Source organism: Coturnix japonica, chromosome 17, assembly GCF_001577835.2.
Source record: "Coturnix japonica isolate 7356 chromosome 17, Coturnix japonica 2.1, whole genome shotgun sequence".
NCBI classification, from domain to species: Eukaryota; Metazoa; Chordata; class Aves; order Galliformes; family Phasianidae; genus Coturnix; species Coturnix japonica.
The window spans coordinates 8149869-8166098 of record NC_029532.1 but is presented as its reverse complement, the minus strand read 5'-3'; the positions used below and the strand labels follow the sequence as shown (position 1 = coordinate 8166098).

The following is a 16230-nucleotide window of genomic DNA, read 5'->3' as shown; positions in this document are numbered from 1 at the left end:
TGTCACGCAACAAAGGAACTTTAATATAAGCCTATCTATATACTAGGTAAAGATACAGATCTTGTCTTTGTAAATGAATGAAACCTCCTTGTATACCCTTAGTTTTAACCACGTGAAAAGAAAATAAACCCCGTTCTGTTTGGAAGTGGTAGTTTGGAGCAGTTTTTAAACGAGTCTATAATCTGTCACGGATTTAATTAGCTATCTTCAGATGAAAGCTGAAGTTTTAATAAAAGTTAGAAGAGATAACACAGCGAAGGACACGGATGAGCTGTCTCAAGGCCATATTCCAAGGGAACGATAAGAGCTGTAAAAAATGGCAGAGGAGAGCAATTGAATGAAGCAATGAAAATCTGATTCTCGTAAAAAAAAAAAAAAAGAAAAGAAAAAAGCCCACGCAGAGCAGTGCTGTGTGCTGGGGGGGGGGCTGAGCCCTGCACGGCTGCCAGCTCTGGCTGCTGGCCAGGAGCCATTGTTCACCCTCTGCTGCGGCGGCTCCGTCCAGATGTGCCAACTGCACGTCCCGGCTTTTGCCAGCTGACTGCGCCGTTTGATAACCGGCTCTCTGGATGCCCATCACTGGCCGCAGAGATAGAATTAAATGATGATGATCTTCCCACAAGTTGGGAGAGGAAACAATGCATATAAATCTTGATTTCATCTCAGCGTGAGAAGTCTTTATCCATCATCACTCATAATGAACAAGTCGTTAGCTGCGATGAATGGTGTTCTGTTATTTTCAAACACCTCTTTTGTTCACTTTTTGGGTGACTTTTATTTATTTCTCGGGGTCAGATTTCTCTTCCCCAAAGGGAGATGTCTGGAGGATTCACTTAGCTTAGTATTTAAACTACTTTCCCCCTTCGTGTAGCAGATGTTATTCTTCGTCCATTTGAAATTTCTTTTTGCTGTTATTCTGTTATTCTGTTAGGTCGTTTAGAAAAGGAATGGAACTGTCATTTATTCCTTCAGCTAATATATAAACTGCTTTTGTGGTGCTTTTGTCAGAAACCCTTTGTTGCAAGGGAACATACTGGCATAAATGTCCTTTCTTTCCTCCTTTCCTCCCTTCCTCTTTCTCTTCTTTCCTTCTCTCCTCCTCTTCCTCTCCTCCTCTCCTTCTTTCCTCCTTTCTTTCCTGCTTTCTTTTCTCCTTTCTTTCTTTCCATTTTTTTTTTAAGAGGGAAATAATATAAGAAATAATTTAAATCTTGTTTCTATAAATAAATTATCCACGTGACTTTTCACCTCTTTGAAACATGGCCATCATCATCCTTGCTGGGGATGTAAATCACAGCAGAAGCCACAGCTGAACATCTTTTGATCACTTCCATGTGTGTTTAGTTGTGAACATGTCGTGCACTTTGTTGAGAGCAGAGGCATTGCTTGCAGGTTGTGGTTTAAGCTCATGGGTGGACGCAGCTGTCAGCTCTGTGAGCTGCAGTCATTGCTGGGCACACGGTGGCTCTGGGGGAGTTGTGCTCGAGTTCCTGTGTTGCTGAGCCTCCTAAAACAAATGCTATTTGTTTTGTATTTTGTACATTTTGATGAGCGCTCGTAACGCAGTGCTGACATTTTGTGACAGTGCCACGTGGGTGATGGCACCTCCCAGACTAGGTATTGATGTATGAAATTGGTCAATTGTAACTTAAACTTTTTTTTAAAAAAATTCCCTTAACTGAAACTTCCCTCATTCCCAGTTACTGCAATTCATCACTCAGCAGATTTTAATTTCTTTTTTTGGTCTTGCCTGTCATTTTTTAAACAGCAGAAATAGCAGCTGTCTGCACGGAGGGGTCCACTTGCTTGCACTGCCCTCTGGACCTGGAACAAGTCTTTTCCCATCCCCTTCTGCTGCTGTTAGCAGAACGGGATATAAATGCCACCTAGATTAGAGGGCAGTTCCACCTCAGGATGCACACGCTGGCTGAAGCAAACACAGAGAAGGATTTTTGTCACCACTCTTCATGTAACACTGAATTCTTGATTTTGGGAGTGAATGTATCACTTACTTTCGGTGGGAGATACACAGGTGAATGGAATTTGAGATCAGGCTGTTAGCAGAGTAAGGTCCCATGCCTTTGTCTTTTAAGTCATTATTAAGCAGTGGATTAGGATGTCAGAGCTCTGAATAAAAGATGACATCATTTAGGAAAAGTATTTCTCCTCATTCAACAACACTTTTTTCTAAGCTGATTGTTCTTAGAGCTACTAACCAAATTACGAACCATGCACATGAGCATTTCTGCATATTCACCGTACCTGCAGGTCAGTCTTCACAGGACAAATGAATTTATTGTGTTTACAGCTACATAAACTGGTCCTACTTTTATAGGAAAGTGCAGAGAGCTCAGATATTAGACCAGCTTTCCCTGGCTATTTTAATCAGCTGGGAACCTGGAGCTCACAGGAAGGTCTTTCAACAAGCAATTGAGTCGCGTGTTCCTGAAAATCCCCGAGCCCTCGGTCACCTCTACAACCAGTCACCGTGACTGCCTGAGCTTCTCAGTTTTGGCTCTTTGTTTATAAATGCCGTTGCTGTCCTTGCACTGACCAGCTTTTGCTTGTGGAGCACAAGGCTGCTAATGACAGAAGTGTCCTGACAAAGAGCCCAGGTTGCTGTTTTGTTTCAGTACATGCACTGGCATTCATGTAACTGTATGGTGGACTACAGCTGTAAAAATAATATTAATGCATTTCTTTCAAAATAAGACTTCTGATTGCAGTCTAACTGCAAACCAAAGATGATTTGCTATAGGAATATATAGGTCAGTAGATGAGGGCAGCAGTGGGCTGAGACCTTTCATTCATAGAAAGTAGAATGAAAGAAATGGATATAGTGTATCTGTTGTGTCCATCTCTATTTAGACGTTACGTTAGACAAAGTTACTTCAAAGAATTCAGAGTATTTTATATTCTTTGCAGTTACCCTTTCCTGGCATGGCAATGCTTTACATGGAACGTACGATCTCTGATGATTTTTAACTAGTAAATTTAGTGCAAATCCACAGGAAGCACAGGTGGAAAATCACCTGTCTGTGTCACAGCTGAGAGAACTCGACCTCTGCAGTCCTTTTGCAAAGCATGTGGTTGTACAGGAGCAGTGTTTTGGGGCCTTGTGACCCATCCCACAAGAGATACCAGTAGGGGGTTAATGGGAATGCTGTATCCTTGTCACATGCCCAAATAACAAACGGGAAGAAGTTTATGTGAATGGCGGCAAGGAAGGGAAAAGCCTGTAACAAACAGTCAGTGCTACGTACTGGAGAAGATAAATCTGCAGGGGAAATTGTCGAGGCAGATGTTTAATTAGTTGGAGTCAGGCTGGATAAATCAGGATAGGAGCTGTCTGTGCAGGTATGCTGCTTTGCCTGCCTTCTCTATGGGCTGCTTTCATTGTCTTTAAAGCTAACTGTTCTTCTTGCTTAGCAAAGAAGCAGCAAAAACAGCCATATAAGCTCTCTCTTATTGTAATGGATTCCCTTGTGTACACTCATAAAATAGAAAATGTAATTGATGTTTTAGTATGGTAATGAAAAATAACTAAGTAGAATTCTCTATCATCAGTTTGTTTAACCTATTGCATGCTCAGCAGCATGTACTGCAGATGCATATTTTACATGAGAGCTGGAAATAAACACTCCTGGTTGTGGAATGAGCTCCCAGAGGAGATCCAGCAATGGACCTGTTCTGAGGGAGCTCCATAGAGTCTTTCATTTTAGAGCTTTGTGAAAATAGCCAGAATAGGAAAGAGGGGAAGGGCTGGGGGCTGCCCTGACTGCAGCAGGGAGGGGGGAAAAGCTGAAAGCCCCACATGCCCTTATTGGTGTGGGTGGAGCTGAGCTGCTGTGAACCGGGCTCTGTAGAGCACCCTGATATGCACAGATAATTTAAGGATGGCTTTGTATCAGCTTGCCATGTCTAGGGATCTTTGAGAATATTGTTGAATATTGCAAGCACTCCAGCAGCTTAAGTATAAAGTTGGTTTGAAATGCAGCAGATGTATGGAGAGGGAATCATGTGCTTGAGATCTTGAGATCATGAGTGTGAGAACGCCTCATTCTTCCTAAATTTATCAGTAGAAATGTCAGATATGGTGCTGTCTGGAATTCAGACAGAAAAAAATAAGGGAGTATCAAAAAGCCTTTTTATAAGGTGAAATTTGGGTGGTTCAGTACATGGTATAGTTCCACTCCTTAGAAATCAGTGGGAGTTTTAATATTAACTTCAAAAAGGAATAGACTTCAGGTTTGCTTTCATGCTCCTGTCCTCATGTTTTGCAGAGATCCTGCAGACGTGCAGACCCTGCTGTGAACAGTAGAGTTTTGGTGTCAGTGCAACTGCTGCTTCGCTCCACCGCTAAACGTTTTTGTACACAGTCAATCCTGACTGCATTCCTACTGCTCTTACTTTTACATGTTTACTGGTCTTACATTTAGTGCATTTGTACATTAGCCAGTTAGTCAGTCAGCTCACACTAAGAATTTCATTTAGGGCAGAGGTACTCATTAAAGCCCTCATTAAAGCTCTCATGCAAAGCAAGGAAGGCACAGTTGTTCCAAGGTGGGGTGCAGAGCCCCCTATGTTCAGTGAGCATAGCACAGCTCTGGCTCTGACTGCATCCCTCAAGGTGCTGTAGGCAGGTGGGTTTTATTGGGCTTCTTCTATCCGCACTAAAACCCACATTCAATAGTTTCTATAAAGTGTGTTTGCATGGCTTACAATTGTAAGAACATGAGAAAGATGATGGCTTCGTTCCTGATGCTTTGTATATCTTGATGCCATGGTGATTCTCAAATTAAATATGTGCAGGAACTATATGTACACTTGGAAGCTATCTTCCCTGCCTTTCAGCTGTCTCATCCCTTTTGTTCCTCAACAAATATACTCCCTAGGATGCCAGTTGCCTTTTTTTCTGTGGCTTGGCTGAATGGACTATAAATACTAACATAAAATAGGAATGCAAAGAGGATACGTGTAGAGGCTTTGGCTTTAAACAAATTAAGCACCAATGTCCGTTTATAACAACTGAATGTTTTCAGAAGGAAATGAGAGTCAAAACTAACCAATGTAAAATGCTGAAACATTAGAATAAGCCTCCCCATTCCTGGTCCATGTCAGCCTCTTGTCATTGGAAATTTCTGCGAGTGGAGAAGCCTTGTCTGATTAATCTTGTCTGATTTTAAGTAGAAGTTCTTTGCAGGATGAACATGCTACTGATTGTTATTTAATAGCTGCTTCAAACTGTAAACATCCCTGAACCAGGAATACTCCGTCCTTTTAAGAACAAAATGCGACACAAGTTTAATTGTTATAAACAGTATCTTCTGCCAACATTTCACAGATGTGACCTGTATTTTCCGCAGGTTAGAGTGAGTTATTAGTGCAGTATTCTGTTCAGTTTGGAGAAAGACTTGAGCTTTTCTATAAATGAAAACAGCTGCTTTACAATAACATTCAAGTTCCTAACAGCTGTCAACTATTGCTTTTTACATTCTTTAAAATATGTAAAGTGACCAAAAATAGTCTGGAATAATCTTCCTAATCTGGATAAGTGTGTTATCTCACTGCTGAAGGAAGCTGAGTAATAAGGAGAAAAATTCAAGAAGCAAGAATAGGACGTGGGGCTAAAAGCCTTCATGCTGCATTTCAGTCCTGCAGTGGGGTCGGCCTGGCTGCCCCTTGTGGCTCTGAGCTCCCATCAGTGGGTGACAGAGCTGTGGTGGGCAGCACCACCTGGTACAGAACTGCATTGTGGTGCATTTAACTTCTGTTCGCACTGAGCTGTTCGGTTATCCTATCCTGGCCAACAGAAGCTCACAGTAAGGAGCACTGAGGCACATGTGAGACTTTTGCTTCATTTCAGCAGCAGCGAGGGAAAAGGTCCTAGTTTTGTTGGAAGCCACATTCTAACAAGTAGTTTCAGCACCACTTTTATTGTCACATTTCCTATTTCAAACATGCCTCTGAAACGGTTTATTAACACATTTTATTCAAAACTTTTGCAGCAGATAAGCAAAAGCTGTAATGCAAAGATACCGTTGGTCTGAAAAACCACATATTGCCAAGTGCCCTTCCAGACCCCAGGGAAAGCACAAGAACACAGTCAGACCAAGGCTTTTCATTAAACCTGTCCCCAGTTTTCGTCTTTCTGGAGTATTCAGCAGCTGTGTTGGTAACAGTGGGTCTGGGGATCCTTCACTCTGCTGGCTGCAGGAGCTCCCAGTGGCACTGCTGGGGCTGGAGCCAAGCTGAGGAGTGGTGTGCTGGGAATGGGGTGGAGGTGTGGGGAGAAGCGCTGTGTGTGGGCAGCCCATCCACCCCCAGGTCACAGCCGGGGTTCTTGTGTTGGAGAATGTGGGAAGGGAGGAATAGGGATGGAAATAAGGCCTGGAAAGATGGAAAGATAACAGAAAGGAGGAGAATTAGGAAAAGAAGCTGCCTAAATCCACAGCTCTGTGATTAAAGTGTTTTTAAGGGATGAACCATGATTAGAATAAACTGTCACTTAAGTCGGATGTTGCTGTTGAAGATGGTAGCTGAGGAGCTTAAAATTAAAAGCAAATATGTTGGAGTAGGCGACGCATATGTTTGCTCTGACTTTCAGAGATGGAAGCCTCAGCATCTGTGACAGTGAAAAGCCAATTAATTTGTATTTTCTTGTGCTTGCATGCGTGCTCTTCTGCTTAATGGTAGTTTTGAGTTTCCTTGGCTTTCAGCGCTTTGCTTTGGGTAATTATAGCATCCCTGCAGAGTTTGCTGCCCACAGTTGTGAATGGCTTTACCTGGAAATACTTCAGAAATGCTATTTTTCTTCACTAAGCTGTTTACACTAGCAAGATACAAGTTTAAAACCATCAATACTCGTAGGTCCTTGATCAGACTTTCTCCTGCTGGCTGCTCCCCTCTCACTACCACCACCAATAAGAAGTATTTACAAAAATAAAGAAAACACCTTGGTTTAAGCACACAGCCTTCAAATGGTGCGGCTTCCTCCCAGGTGTGCCTGTCCCATCGCCAGGCACAGCAAGGAGCTGGCTGGATTGTTCACTTGTTTTTTCTTTGGCAAAATGTCCTCAGGGTTGGTGCTGTGCAGGGTGAGCACCTCTTTACTGGGAAGGGTGGGACAGAGGCTGCTTGAAACAGTTTCTTTCTGCCAACAGAGGCAATCTGTTTTGCAGCAGCAGTGATTGATTTCAGTGAGCCCTTTCTCCGAGCACTGATGCTGCGCAGGCACGGACATGGCGTGGGATGGGATGCTGGTGGACGTGGAACAGCTCACGGGGAATAAAGTTTGTGAACAGTTTGTCAGAATAGACAGAGCTCGTTAGTCCTGTGCATTTGGGCTGATGGGATTCTGGACATCAGCCCAAATTGTGGAGGAAAATGTTTCACGTCTGGCCTCTGAAATGAAAGTGAAATATAGAGTTGAATCTCTTCCAGAGCTGTTGGTATTGAAATCGCACATTTATTGGTTGTTCTGGGTTGGTGATAAAGCTGTAATTTATGTGACATTTTGAATTCTACATTTCAGCATTTGAATGATAGAGGTTTTTGTTTGTTTTATCCTCTGATGAGAGAAGACACAACTCCTTATGCCAGGTACGTTTGCGGGACCATCTCGTTCTCTTTTTGGGAAACTCACGCAGCACCCACCAGACAGTCGTGTTATCTGTGCTTTGTACTGACTGATGGTTAACCTGGAGAAAAGCACCTTTCTTACCTTGAGATCGGTTGGTAATGGAGACCATGTGCCGATGCACGGCCCTGGTGGCAGCAGAGCCCAGGATGCAGCCATGTGCTGATGCCCTCAGTGGGCAGCAGCTGAGGAAGGCCGTGTGCTGTGTTTGCTCCAGCATGCAGTGCTGGCACTGCCTTTATCACTGCTTATCTCCAAAGCCTGTGCTGAAATACTGTGCGTGTTGTTGTATTTTGGTCATAGGTACCTTAAGTTTATAGGTCAAAGATGGAGATTTCTTTCTCCTTTCAACTTTATTTAGAACTACGTTGCTAATGCAAAAAGATCTGTAGTAAAACTCAAGTCTTTCTGTTAATATTCTGCAGGCCAGTTTGCTGCGGAGCAGCTTGCTGTCTGCCTTTCTGTTCTACAAAAGAGCAATACATAAACGAAGGGTGTTTGTTCCTTTTTAAGGGGCTGGTGACTAAATTCTTTAATTTCACTAGCTGTCAAGGTAGTGTTAAGTAAAATGGGTTTGAACTGCTGTAGTTTTTGTGTACTGGACTAGATGTCAGAAACCTTTGCCATCACTGGAAATTCTGTCACTCTGGATTTACTATCTGTTTCCCACAGCTGAATTCTTAAGCAGTGTGATTTAACACCTTGGCTCTCCATCAGCCAGTCCTGGCATTTATTTGAATGCATTACACTGCTGGTTTCCATAAACTATTTTACAATTGTTTCATATAAATGACTGTTTATTTCTACAAAAACCATCTGTATTTCTGTGGAGAGCAGCAGATAACTGTGTAAAATTTGGTCATGTCACAACAGTGCAAGTTAAGAAAAAGCAGATAGGACTTGGAAAAAAAGTGTTATGCTTGTGCCCAACATTAAAAGTTTGTTTTCAGAATTCAGAGATCTTTATTAACCAGTATTTGCTTTTGTAATGATAAAATCTTCACTCCACTTTAGAGGTGTTGAGGGACGTTGTGGATTTTTAACAGATAAACAGACTTAAGATGTCCTCACAGCAGTAGGGTTTGAGATGTAAACATTCTGGCTTTACAGCTATTTCCTCTCGAACTGTTTACATACTTTCTGTTGCTCTGTTGCCATTGCCAAGCACACAATGCAATCCTCGCCCTTTCTGTTGCATTCTAAGAAAAAATTACAGTGCAGGAGTCACAAGACCCCTCTCGGTTCTCAGTTATTTGCTTTCTGCAAACTATCGATCCTTCTCCCTCGACCCTCTTTTGTTTATAATCTTTGCTCTGTCTTACAACCAAGGGTCAGTGTCCAGCACTGATGTGAACGCGGTTGTCCCACGCTCAGCCACATGGGTTCCTCCCCGCTCCACGCACACATGGCCAGCTGAGCGCTGGGCTCTGCTGCACCGTGCTTGGCACGGCTGATGCTTTTTGACAGGGTACATGAAAGGGTAGCAGTACATAAACGTCCTCTTCTTTATGGACTTGTGATAGCCATAGCATATTTCCAGCAATAATAAAGAAGTGGTAACAACACATAAATATAGACGTAGTTTAAACTAAAAAGAAATCACACTTTCAAAACCTAGTAAAGCAGTAAATCATGCATCCTTGTGAAAGAAGAAATTTAAGACAGGGAAGTACCACAGACATCAGTATTAAATGTTCGTCAGCTGTTTCCTTTCCTGTCTTATCCCTGTACGTCGGCAGAGCCCAAAACACAGCTCACATTCACTTTTGTTTCATTCCTGTCGGCCTGGCTGCTACTGCAATGATCGTTGGGCAACAGCCGCCAAACTGCCCTCTAGTTTCTAATAGCTTGTTTGCAAGTTTAGCGTTAGAACGGTGTGCACAAGATATGGAGCTGCTGTGCTGTAGAGAACACTGTACCCTCAGGCAGAGCCGTCCTGTGTGCTGTGTGAGGAGCTCTGCCTGGACAGTGAGTGCTGAAACTTGTCCATGAGCAGGCAGGCATCATGGACAGCACGAGAGAGCTTGCTTATCGATGTGCTGCACTGTTAAATGGGCTGTGATATAGTGCTCCTGCTGCCTCACACAGGGGTAGTATGGCAGCCATTCTTTGGAAGAGGGCAAGAAGAGACCTCCATTCCTTAGCTTCCTTTTAGTTACATGAAATTTCAGCAAAGAAGGAAATTAAAAGGTAACATTTGGACAAATGCAATACACTGAGGAAGAAATCAGTGCAGCTTTTGTAGGGGAGGTTGTGCCTCTCAAACGTGTGAGCAGCCCCTGATGCCAGAGACCCTCTGAATAAGGATGATGTGTTTTATGCGGCACGCTTAGATTTCCAAAAAGATTTGACAAAGGCTCATAAAGCAATTAAGCTGTCATGGGATGAGAAGGAGGATCCTCACATGGATTAATAATTGATTAAAAGACAGGAAACAAAGAATAGGAATAATGGCTCTTCATTATTAGTAACTAGGTTACTGGTAGAGTTCCACTGGAACTGGTAGAACCTGCATTGTTCAGTTAATGTGCAGCATGGAAAAGGATGTGAATGCTGATGTGACAAAATGTGCTGTTGATACAAAAGAGGCAAGAATAGTGCAAATAAAAGCTGCCTGTGAAGCGCTGCAGAGGTATCTCACAATGCTGAGTGACAGGACAATAAAACGAGAGAGGGAATTCAGTGTCAATGAGTGCAAAATAATATACATGGTGAAAAGCAACCGTAACTATACGTATACAATGATGGGCTCTAATTACCTTCCATCAGTCAAGAAAAGTATCTTGGAGTCGTCACGGATAGTTCTCTGAACACTTCAGCTCCGAGCTTAGGAGCAGTCAGAGAGACAAATGGAATATTAGAAATTAGGAAGGGAGGAGAGAACAAAACAGAAAGCGTTACTGTTCCCGTGTGTAAATCACAGAGTGCCCACATCTTGATTGTTATGTTTTATCTTTAAAAGGATAGTATCTTAAATGGATAAATATAATAGCAGCAGAGATGCAGAAAAGTATGAATGCAAAAATGGATCTGAGATTAAATGAAGAGTAGGTTTGAAGCAGAGATCTTTTGCTAGTTTGGAAAACGAGATGGCACATGAAGTGTGTGGGCAGAGATGGTACATTGGGTAAATTGGGAGGGTTTTATCACCATTGGTCATAGAACTGCATGGCACCAAAAGCAGTGGGCAGACAATAACGCTCTGAGACAAAAGGGAATTCTTTTTCTCACACAGTGCAATAAATTATGGGAGTCGATGTTATGGAAATCAGAAATTCAAAAGTGTTCTGAACAAATGCCTGGACAATAAAGGGAGCGGAAGCAACTGACAAAAGAGCATAGCTGGAGCTTTTGTGAGAATTCGGGAGCTCATGGGAGCTGGGTGAAGATAAGGGCTGAGCAGGACTTAGCGGTGTGTTTTGTTGCAGACTAACACTAGAAATGTCCATTCTGTTTTAAGCCACTCGGGTGGGTGTTTTCTTTTTTTGTGTTTGTTTGTTCCTTTTATACTGGTATGTTTAGAAAAGGTTAGGTGTGACGACTCCACAAACATCAAATATCACGGTAAGTCTTTCTGTAATCTTCATTTTATCTTATTAACTTGTTTGCAGATTGAGATGGCTTTTGTTTGGAGTTTTCCTTAAAGCCTCCTTCTCTTTCTAAGTGTTAGTATTTGTTTATTGTGCAGATTCAACCCCTGACCACGGTATTCTTCATTGCTATTGAAAGTTAATGGGGGAAAAATTGCATTCCAAACATTTGAACCTGCAGTAGCCATGGCTGAACTTAGTTGATCTCTGGTGATCGGTTCAATTTAGTTACGATTTTTAGCCATTAGGCTGGGGCTGAATGATGGTGATTTGGTTGAGGCCAAATGTCTGTAGAAAATTGGCTGTTTGATAAGAGCCCTGTTATCAGAGGGGGATACTTTCTCATTTACATTTAGATGAGTATTGATTATTTATTTACTCAGAGAAGTGAGATTCGTTCCCAATCTTATCTCTCTAGTCTCTGCTTGTCAGCAGAAAGAGAGATAGAGCTCCTGACATCAGCCCCAGATAACAGCACTTTGTAGTGAAGATAAAAGTTGGAATGGGCCTTTTTCTAGTCTTGACTGAAAGGATAAGTTTTAAAAATTAGAACTGATGGGTCATGCTTTCAAAACCCCATTCTGAAGGCTTTGCAGTTTAAATGGTAACAGAATTGGTTTGTTGTTACGCGGATGGCCATTCGCCTTTTGTAAGAGAGGTGCTTAATTTGATTATGCTTTGCGATTCTTCCTGGAACACCTTGGTGTGGTGCCGTAGGAAAATAACACTACAGATGTGGTCTTGCAATTCTTCTTGCCCGTTCTTAATTCCCAATAAGTCTTCCTCTGTTGTAAGGGGTGCCATGAAATAGCAAGGCACAGTAGGTGCCTGCGAGCAGAATGCAGCCAGCAGTGGTGCTGGTAGGGGAAGCGGGGCTGCTGTGTGGGGACACTGTCAGCCCCACTGGTGGGCAGCAGCCAGGCAGTAGCACAGGCCCAGGAGCAGACAGTGGCTGCAGCTGGCAGCCCGGAGTACGGCATCATGCTCTGCCCCATGCAGCACGTGGTGCACCCCAACAAGGTGCCCAGGCTGCCCCAGGGCCGAGCATGCTGCTGGGCCTTGAGCTGCCCCCTGCTGCTTGGGGGGGGTTTCTCTCACCATTTTGTGGCTTCTTTCAGATGGACACTTGGGTTTTCTCCTCCTTCCTCTGCCGAGGTATGACTTGGCTTTTCCAGGCCCTGCTTGTTTATCTCAGCAGCAGTTTCTCTCCCTCCAAGTATTTGTGGCAAAGCCTAAGGACTGGAGCAGCAGCTCATAGCCCTGCCTTTGGTTCTTGGGGCAGGTCCTGCTGCCTCCAGCGCTCCTGCAGCCACACGGAGCCTTTGCACCAGGCAACAGGAAGCCACGGAGTCTGGCCTTGGCACAGCAGCCCAAAATGTGGTTGGAATTCCCGCAGATCTGTTAGGAGGCCATTAAATCACATAATGTTTCTGCTACAGTTACTTCGTTTGAACTCATGAGGGACGTCTGGTAGTAAAACTCCCCCACAACCAGCCGGATGGTTGCCATCTGCTGCAAAGTGCTGGCCACGTAATTGTGCACAGACACGTACTGTGTATTATTTCAGAGTAGATACTGTAAAAATCCATGAATACTTTTTTTTTTTTTTTTTTTTAATTCATATTTCCCATTTTTAAGGAGTTATTCACATAGAAAGTTGCCTGAGTTTCATAGCTCCGTAGCACAGAGGAGCAGTGCTCGGTTTGGGAGCAGAACACTCTGCACACGGGATGGGATGGGAAGCTGTAATTGAACGTCTGCTGTAGTAAATTTAAAATTAATAACAAATTTCATTTCTTAGGCATGCCAGCGGAGGCTAAGATACTTCTTTTTCTTATATGTTTTAAATATTTCATCGGGTACTGTCATAATTCAAAGTCAGAAAAGTATTCAGAAATATTTTAAATACTCATAAAGAGGGAGTAGATTTATTTAATTATTTCAGTTCCAGTTATTTTGTTGTATAAAGACCAGTGTAAAGGTGCTCTGTGTCATTGCTCAGCCTAACTAGCCTTGGGCCAGCGGGTTGCTGCAGTCCCCTCCAGCAGCCTCATTTTCTCCAGTGTCAGGAGCAGAGTTGAAGGTTGGACACAGCTCGACCTGATTAAAGTAACGTTGTCATCAGAACTTTGCTTCAGAAATTGGAAACACTCCTTAGGCTGTTTATAGTTTGTAAGGATTGGGGCAGGAGTGAGCTCTTGGGGTGCTCGCAGCGGCCACGTTGCTGAGCTGCTATGCTGCTGCACACAGACAGGAGAGCAGGGCAGAGCTCCCAGCTGGACACACAGCTCAGGGGCTGGCAGGGAGTGCACTGTCAGTGGGCTGCAGTGAGGACAGAGCCCATGCCCCAGCACGATGGGGCTTCTCTCTGCCAGGTCTTGGAGTGGTGTCAGCACTATCTCCTTCACTGGTGTGGTTCGAGAGGGAAGAAACTGATATCCAAATCTTGAAAAAGTCCTATGACTACAGGAAATGTGCCTGAAAATAACACATTTTAAGCAACAGCATCATTACGTGTTCATGTTTGATTCAGTTATATGAAATAGATTTTATCTTGAGCAGCTGTGATGTTAGCAGCATACAGATCTCTGCAAAAAGGTCAGGTTCATCCACTGAACACCCTTCCTGCTGATTGCAGCCATCCAGCTGCTGGGACAGCAGATCCTTCCCTCCAGGCAGCCTGGGTTCCTGAGTATGGAGGGAAATCCTTCATGTTCATTGGCAGTGCAGCCTTCTGAAAAATGCACTTTTGGCTAAGGTAGAAATAGCCAAAGTGGGTGGAGCTGATTTTCACGACATGCAATTCTTAAAGGAAGTTACAAGAGAAGGGCTATTTCCCGGATATTTCACAATGCTCTGTGCAGAGTTGTGCTTTCCCTGGTGTTCTCATCATGTCTGTTTGGCTGAGCCCTTCGAGAGAAGTGGACTTTGGTGCTGAGCTGGAAGAGTCTCACACTGAGATGTGCTGAGCAGCCGCACAGCATCCATGCCCACTGCCTGGGGTGCGGAGCAGCACCGTCCTCGGGCAGACAGCAGCCAAGCAGCAACTGGGGATGTGTGTTCTGTGCCAGAGCCATAGAGAGAGCAGAGTGGCTGGGAGTAGACACTGTGCTTGCCACATCAGGAAAAATGCCCAAGTAGTACAGCACGGATACACACAAAGATCTGTGGAGGAGTTTCTTAAAACAGACAGTGCCCTACTCTTGCAGCATGGGTGAAGTATTTAATACAGGCTCCGTTAGTGCAGGAGTAGTGCAGGAGTTTTGGTTAGACTTTGGTCGGCACCAAAGCGGGTAGTGCTGCCAAGCAGCACAACGCATCTGGAATATTTTGTCTTCTTGCACACCAGCCTCCCCTTTCTCACAATAGGGCCCTTCCCTTTGGAAAAGAACTCTGAAACAAATGTGTCTACCTGCCTTACTTCTAGGGTGTGAGTAATCTTGTAGTAGTTGAACGTGATAAGCCATCACTTTGTTAGAAAACAGATGATTTTACAAGTTACTTTATGTTTCAGGTCCTCAGTATCGGCTGGAGAAGCAGAGTGAACCTAATGTCCCAGTAGATTTAGACTGTACCTTGGAGAGCCAGAGCACTTTGGAATTCTGCCTTGTCCGAGAGAACAGTACGTTTGCCCTTTTCACTTTTGCTCTTGAAAATTGCTTAATCTCACATAAGTTATGTATTTTGGAATACAAGCTGTACTGTCTGGGCAAGTAAGTTCTGATGTGACCCTTTCCTGAGGCACTGCTCTGTTGTGCCAAAAGGATATTCCAAAGGGAAATGATGGATTTCATACCTTTTAGTAAACAGTCTGCATCCTGTTTATCACTTCATGATTAATCTTTCTCTGTTAAACTCTGCTTTGTAAAGTTATGGCCAACTCTGAGAAACACTGGAAACATGAAGCTTTTTCTGTTGCAGTCACTGTTCAGTGAATGAAGTGGCTGGCCTGCAGTATGCTTTGCCATGTCTACACTGCTGTAGGAGTCAGTGATATCTGTCATTAGAATTTGAAGAAGTTGGCCGTGAAGCTGTAACCAGATCAGTATGATGATTTTAAAAATGCCAAATAGTCATCTCCCCACCTGTGCTAAAATGTTTTTGCTCTGTTACTGTTATAACGATCCTAATACCATTTCCTGCTTTACTTCTTTAAAAGAAATTATATAGAATAGACATGTAGCATAGATTTGTGTTTGTCCTCCATAGATCCTGTTCCATCCTTCAGTCTTTCCAATTGTTGTGCTCTCAGTTTTGGTTCTTTTGCATTCTGTTTTAGCTGTCAAAATTGTGCTTGTATCAAGGAGGAAACTTCCAGCATTTATGTTCTCAGTCAGGGCTGTGTTCAGTGAATTTGCTGTGAACAATCACAGTCAACCATTTTCAAGAAGCAGGAGAAACATTTCTTGCTTTTCAAAGATGAGACCCTTCATCTAAGCTTTCCTGCTCTAGTATTTCGTATTTTGTCCTAGAAAGTCAGCAGACCATCACAGAAGTAACTCCTAATTCCAGTTGCAAGCAAAGACTGCTTCTGTGTAAGGAATAGCAAAGCTGCAGCACAGCTGCAACCCCCGTAGGGGTACATCAGTGCTGAGCTCAGGTTAAGCATTGTCTGCCAAAACATTCTTGGCACTCCTGCTTGCTTTCTTCATGAAATGGTTCTAAGAAACTGCGAGACAGAATGATGCAAGAGGCAGAGAAGTTGCACACTGTGTGTGAGGGAGTGAAGCGATCGTAGCCCCCCTGGTCCAGTTACATTCTCTCAAAGGCTGAATTCCCACCATCAGCATCCCAGCTATTATTTTTTATCACTTTTTGGTCTTTGAAAAGCTGCATACTAGTCACACTCCAGTTGGCTTTGCGTATTTTGATTAAAAATAACATCTTTGTACGCAGGGCCGGTAATTAAAAGTAGATCTTATTCAGTACATTTTTAATTTACTTTTGTGATCTGTGGAAGAGTCCCTCCGTGGCTGGTAAGTATTCATACTGATGCTTTGA

At 43.4% G+C, this 16230-nt stretch overlaps 1 protein-coding gene across 4 annotated transcripts in view; it reads left to right on the top strand.

The window, feature by feature from the left end:
* The window catches only part of MAPKAP1 (MAPK associated protein 1), an 82886-nt gene that overhangs the window by 46075 nt on the left and 20581 nt on the right, over nucleotides 1-16230 (top strand). For 3 of the 4 annotated variants that reach the window (XM_015879414.1, XM_015879413.2, XM_015879416.2), the window contains one exon: nucleotides 14744-14851. The exons of the other annotated variant lie outside the window; for it this stretch is intronic. In XM_015879414.1, coding sequence (XP_015734900.1) covers nucleotides 14744-14851 — 108 coding nt within the window. The remainder of the gene's footprint in view (nucleotides 1-14743; nucleotides 14852-16230) is intronic. 4 annotated transcript variants of the gene reach the window in all.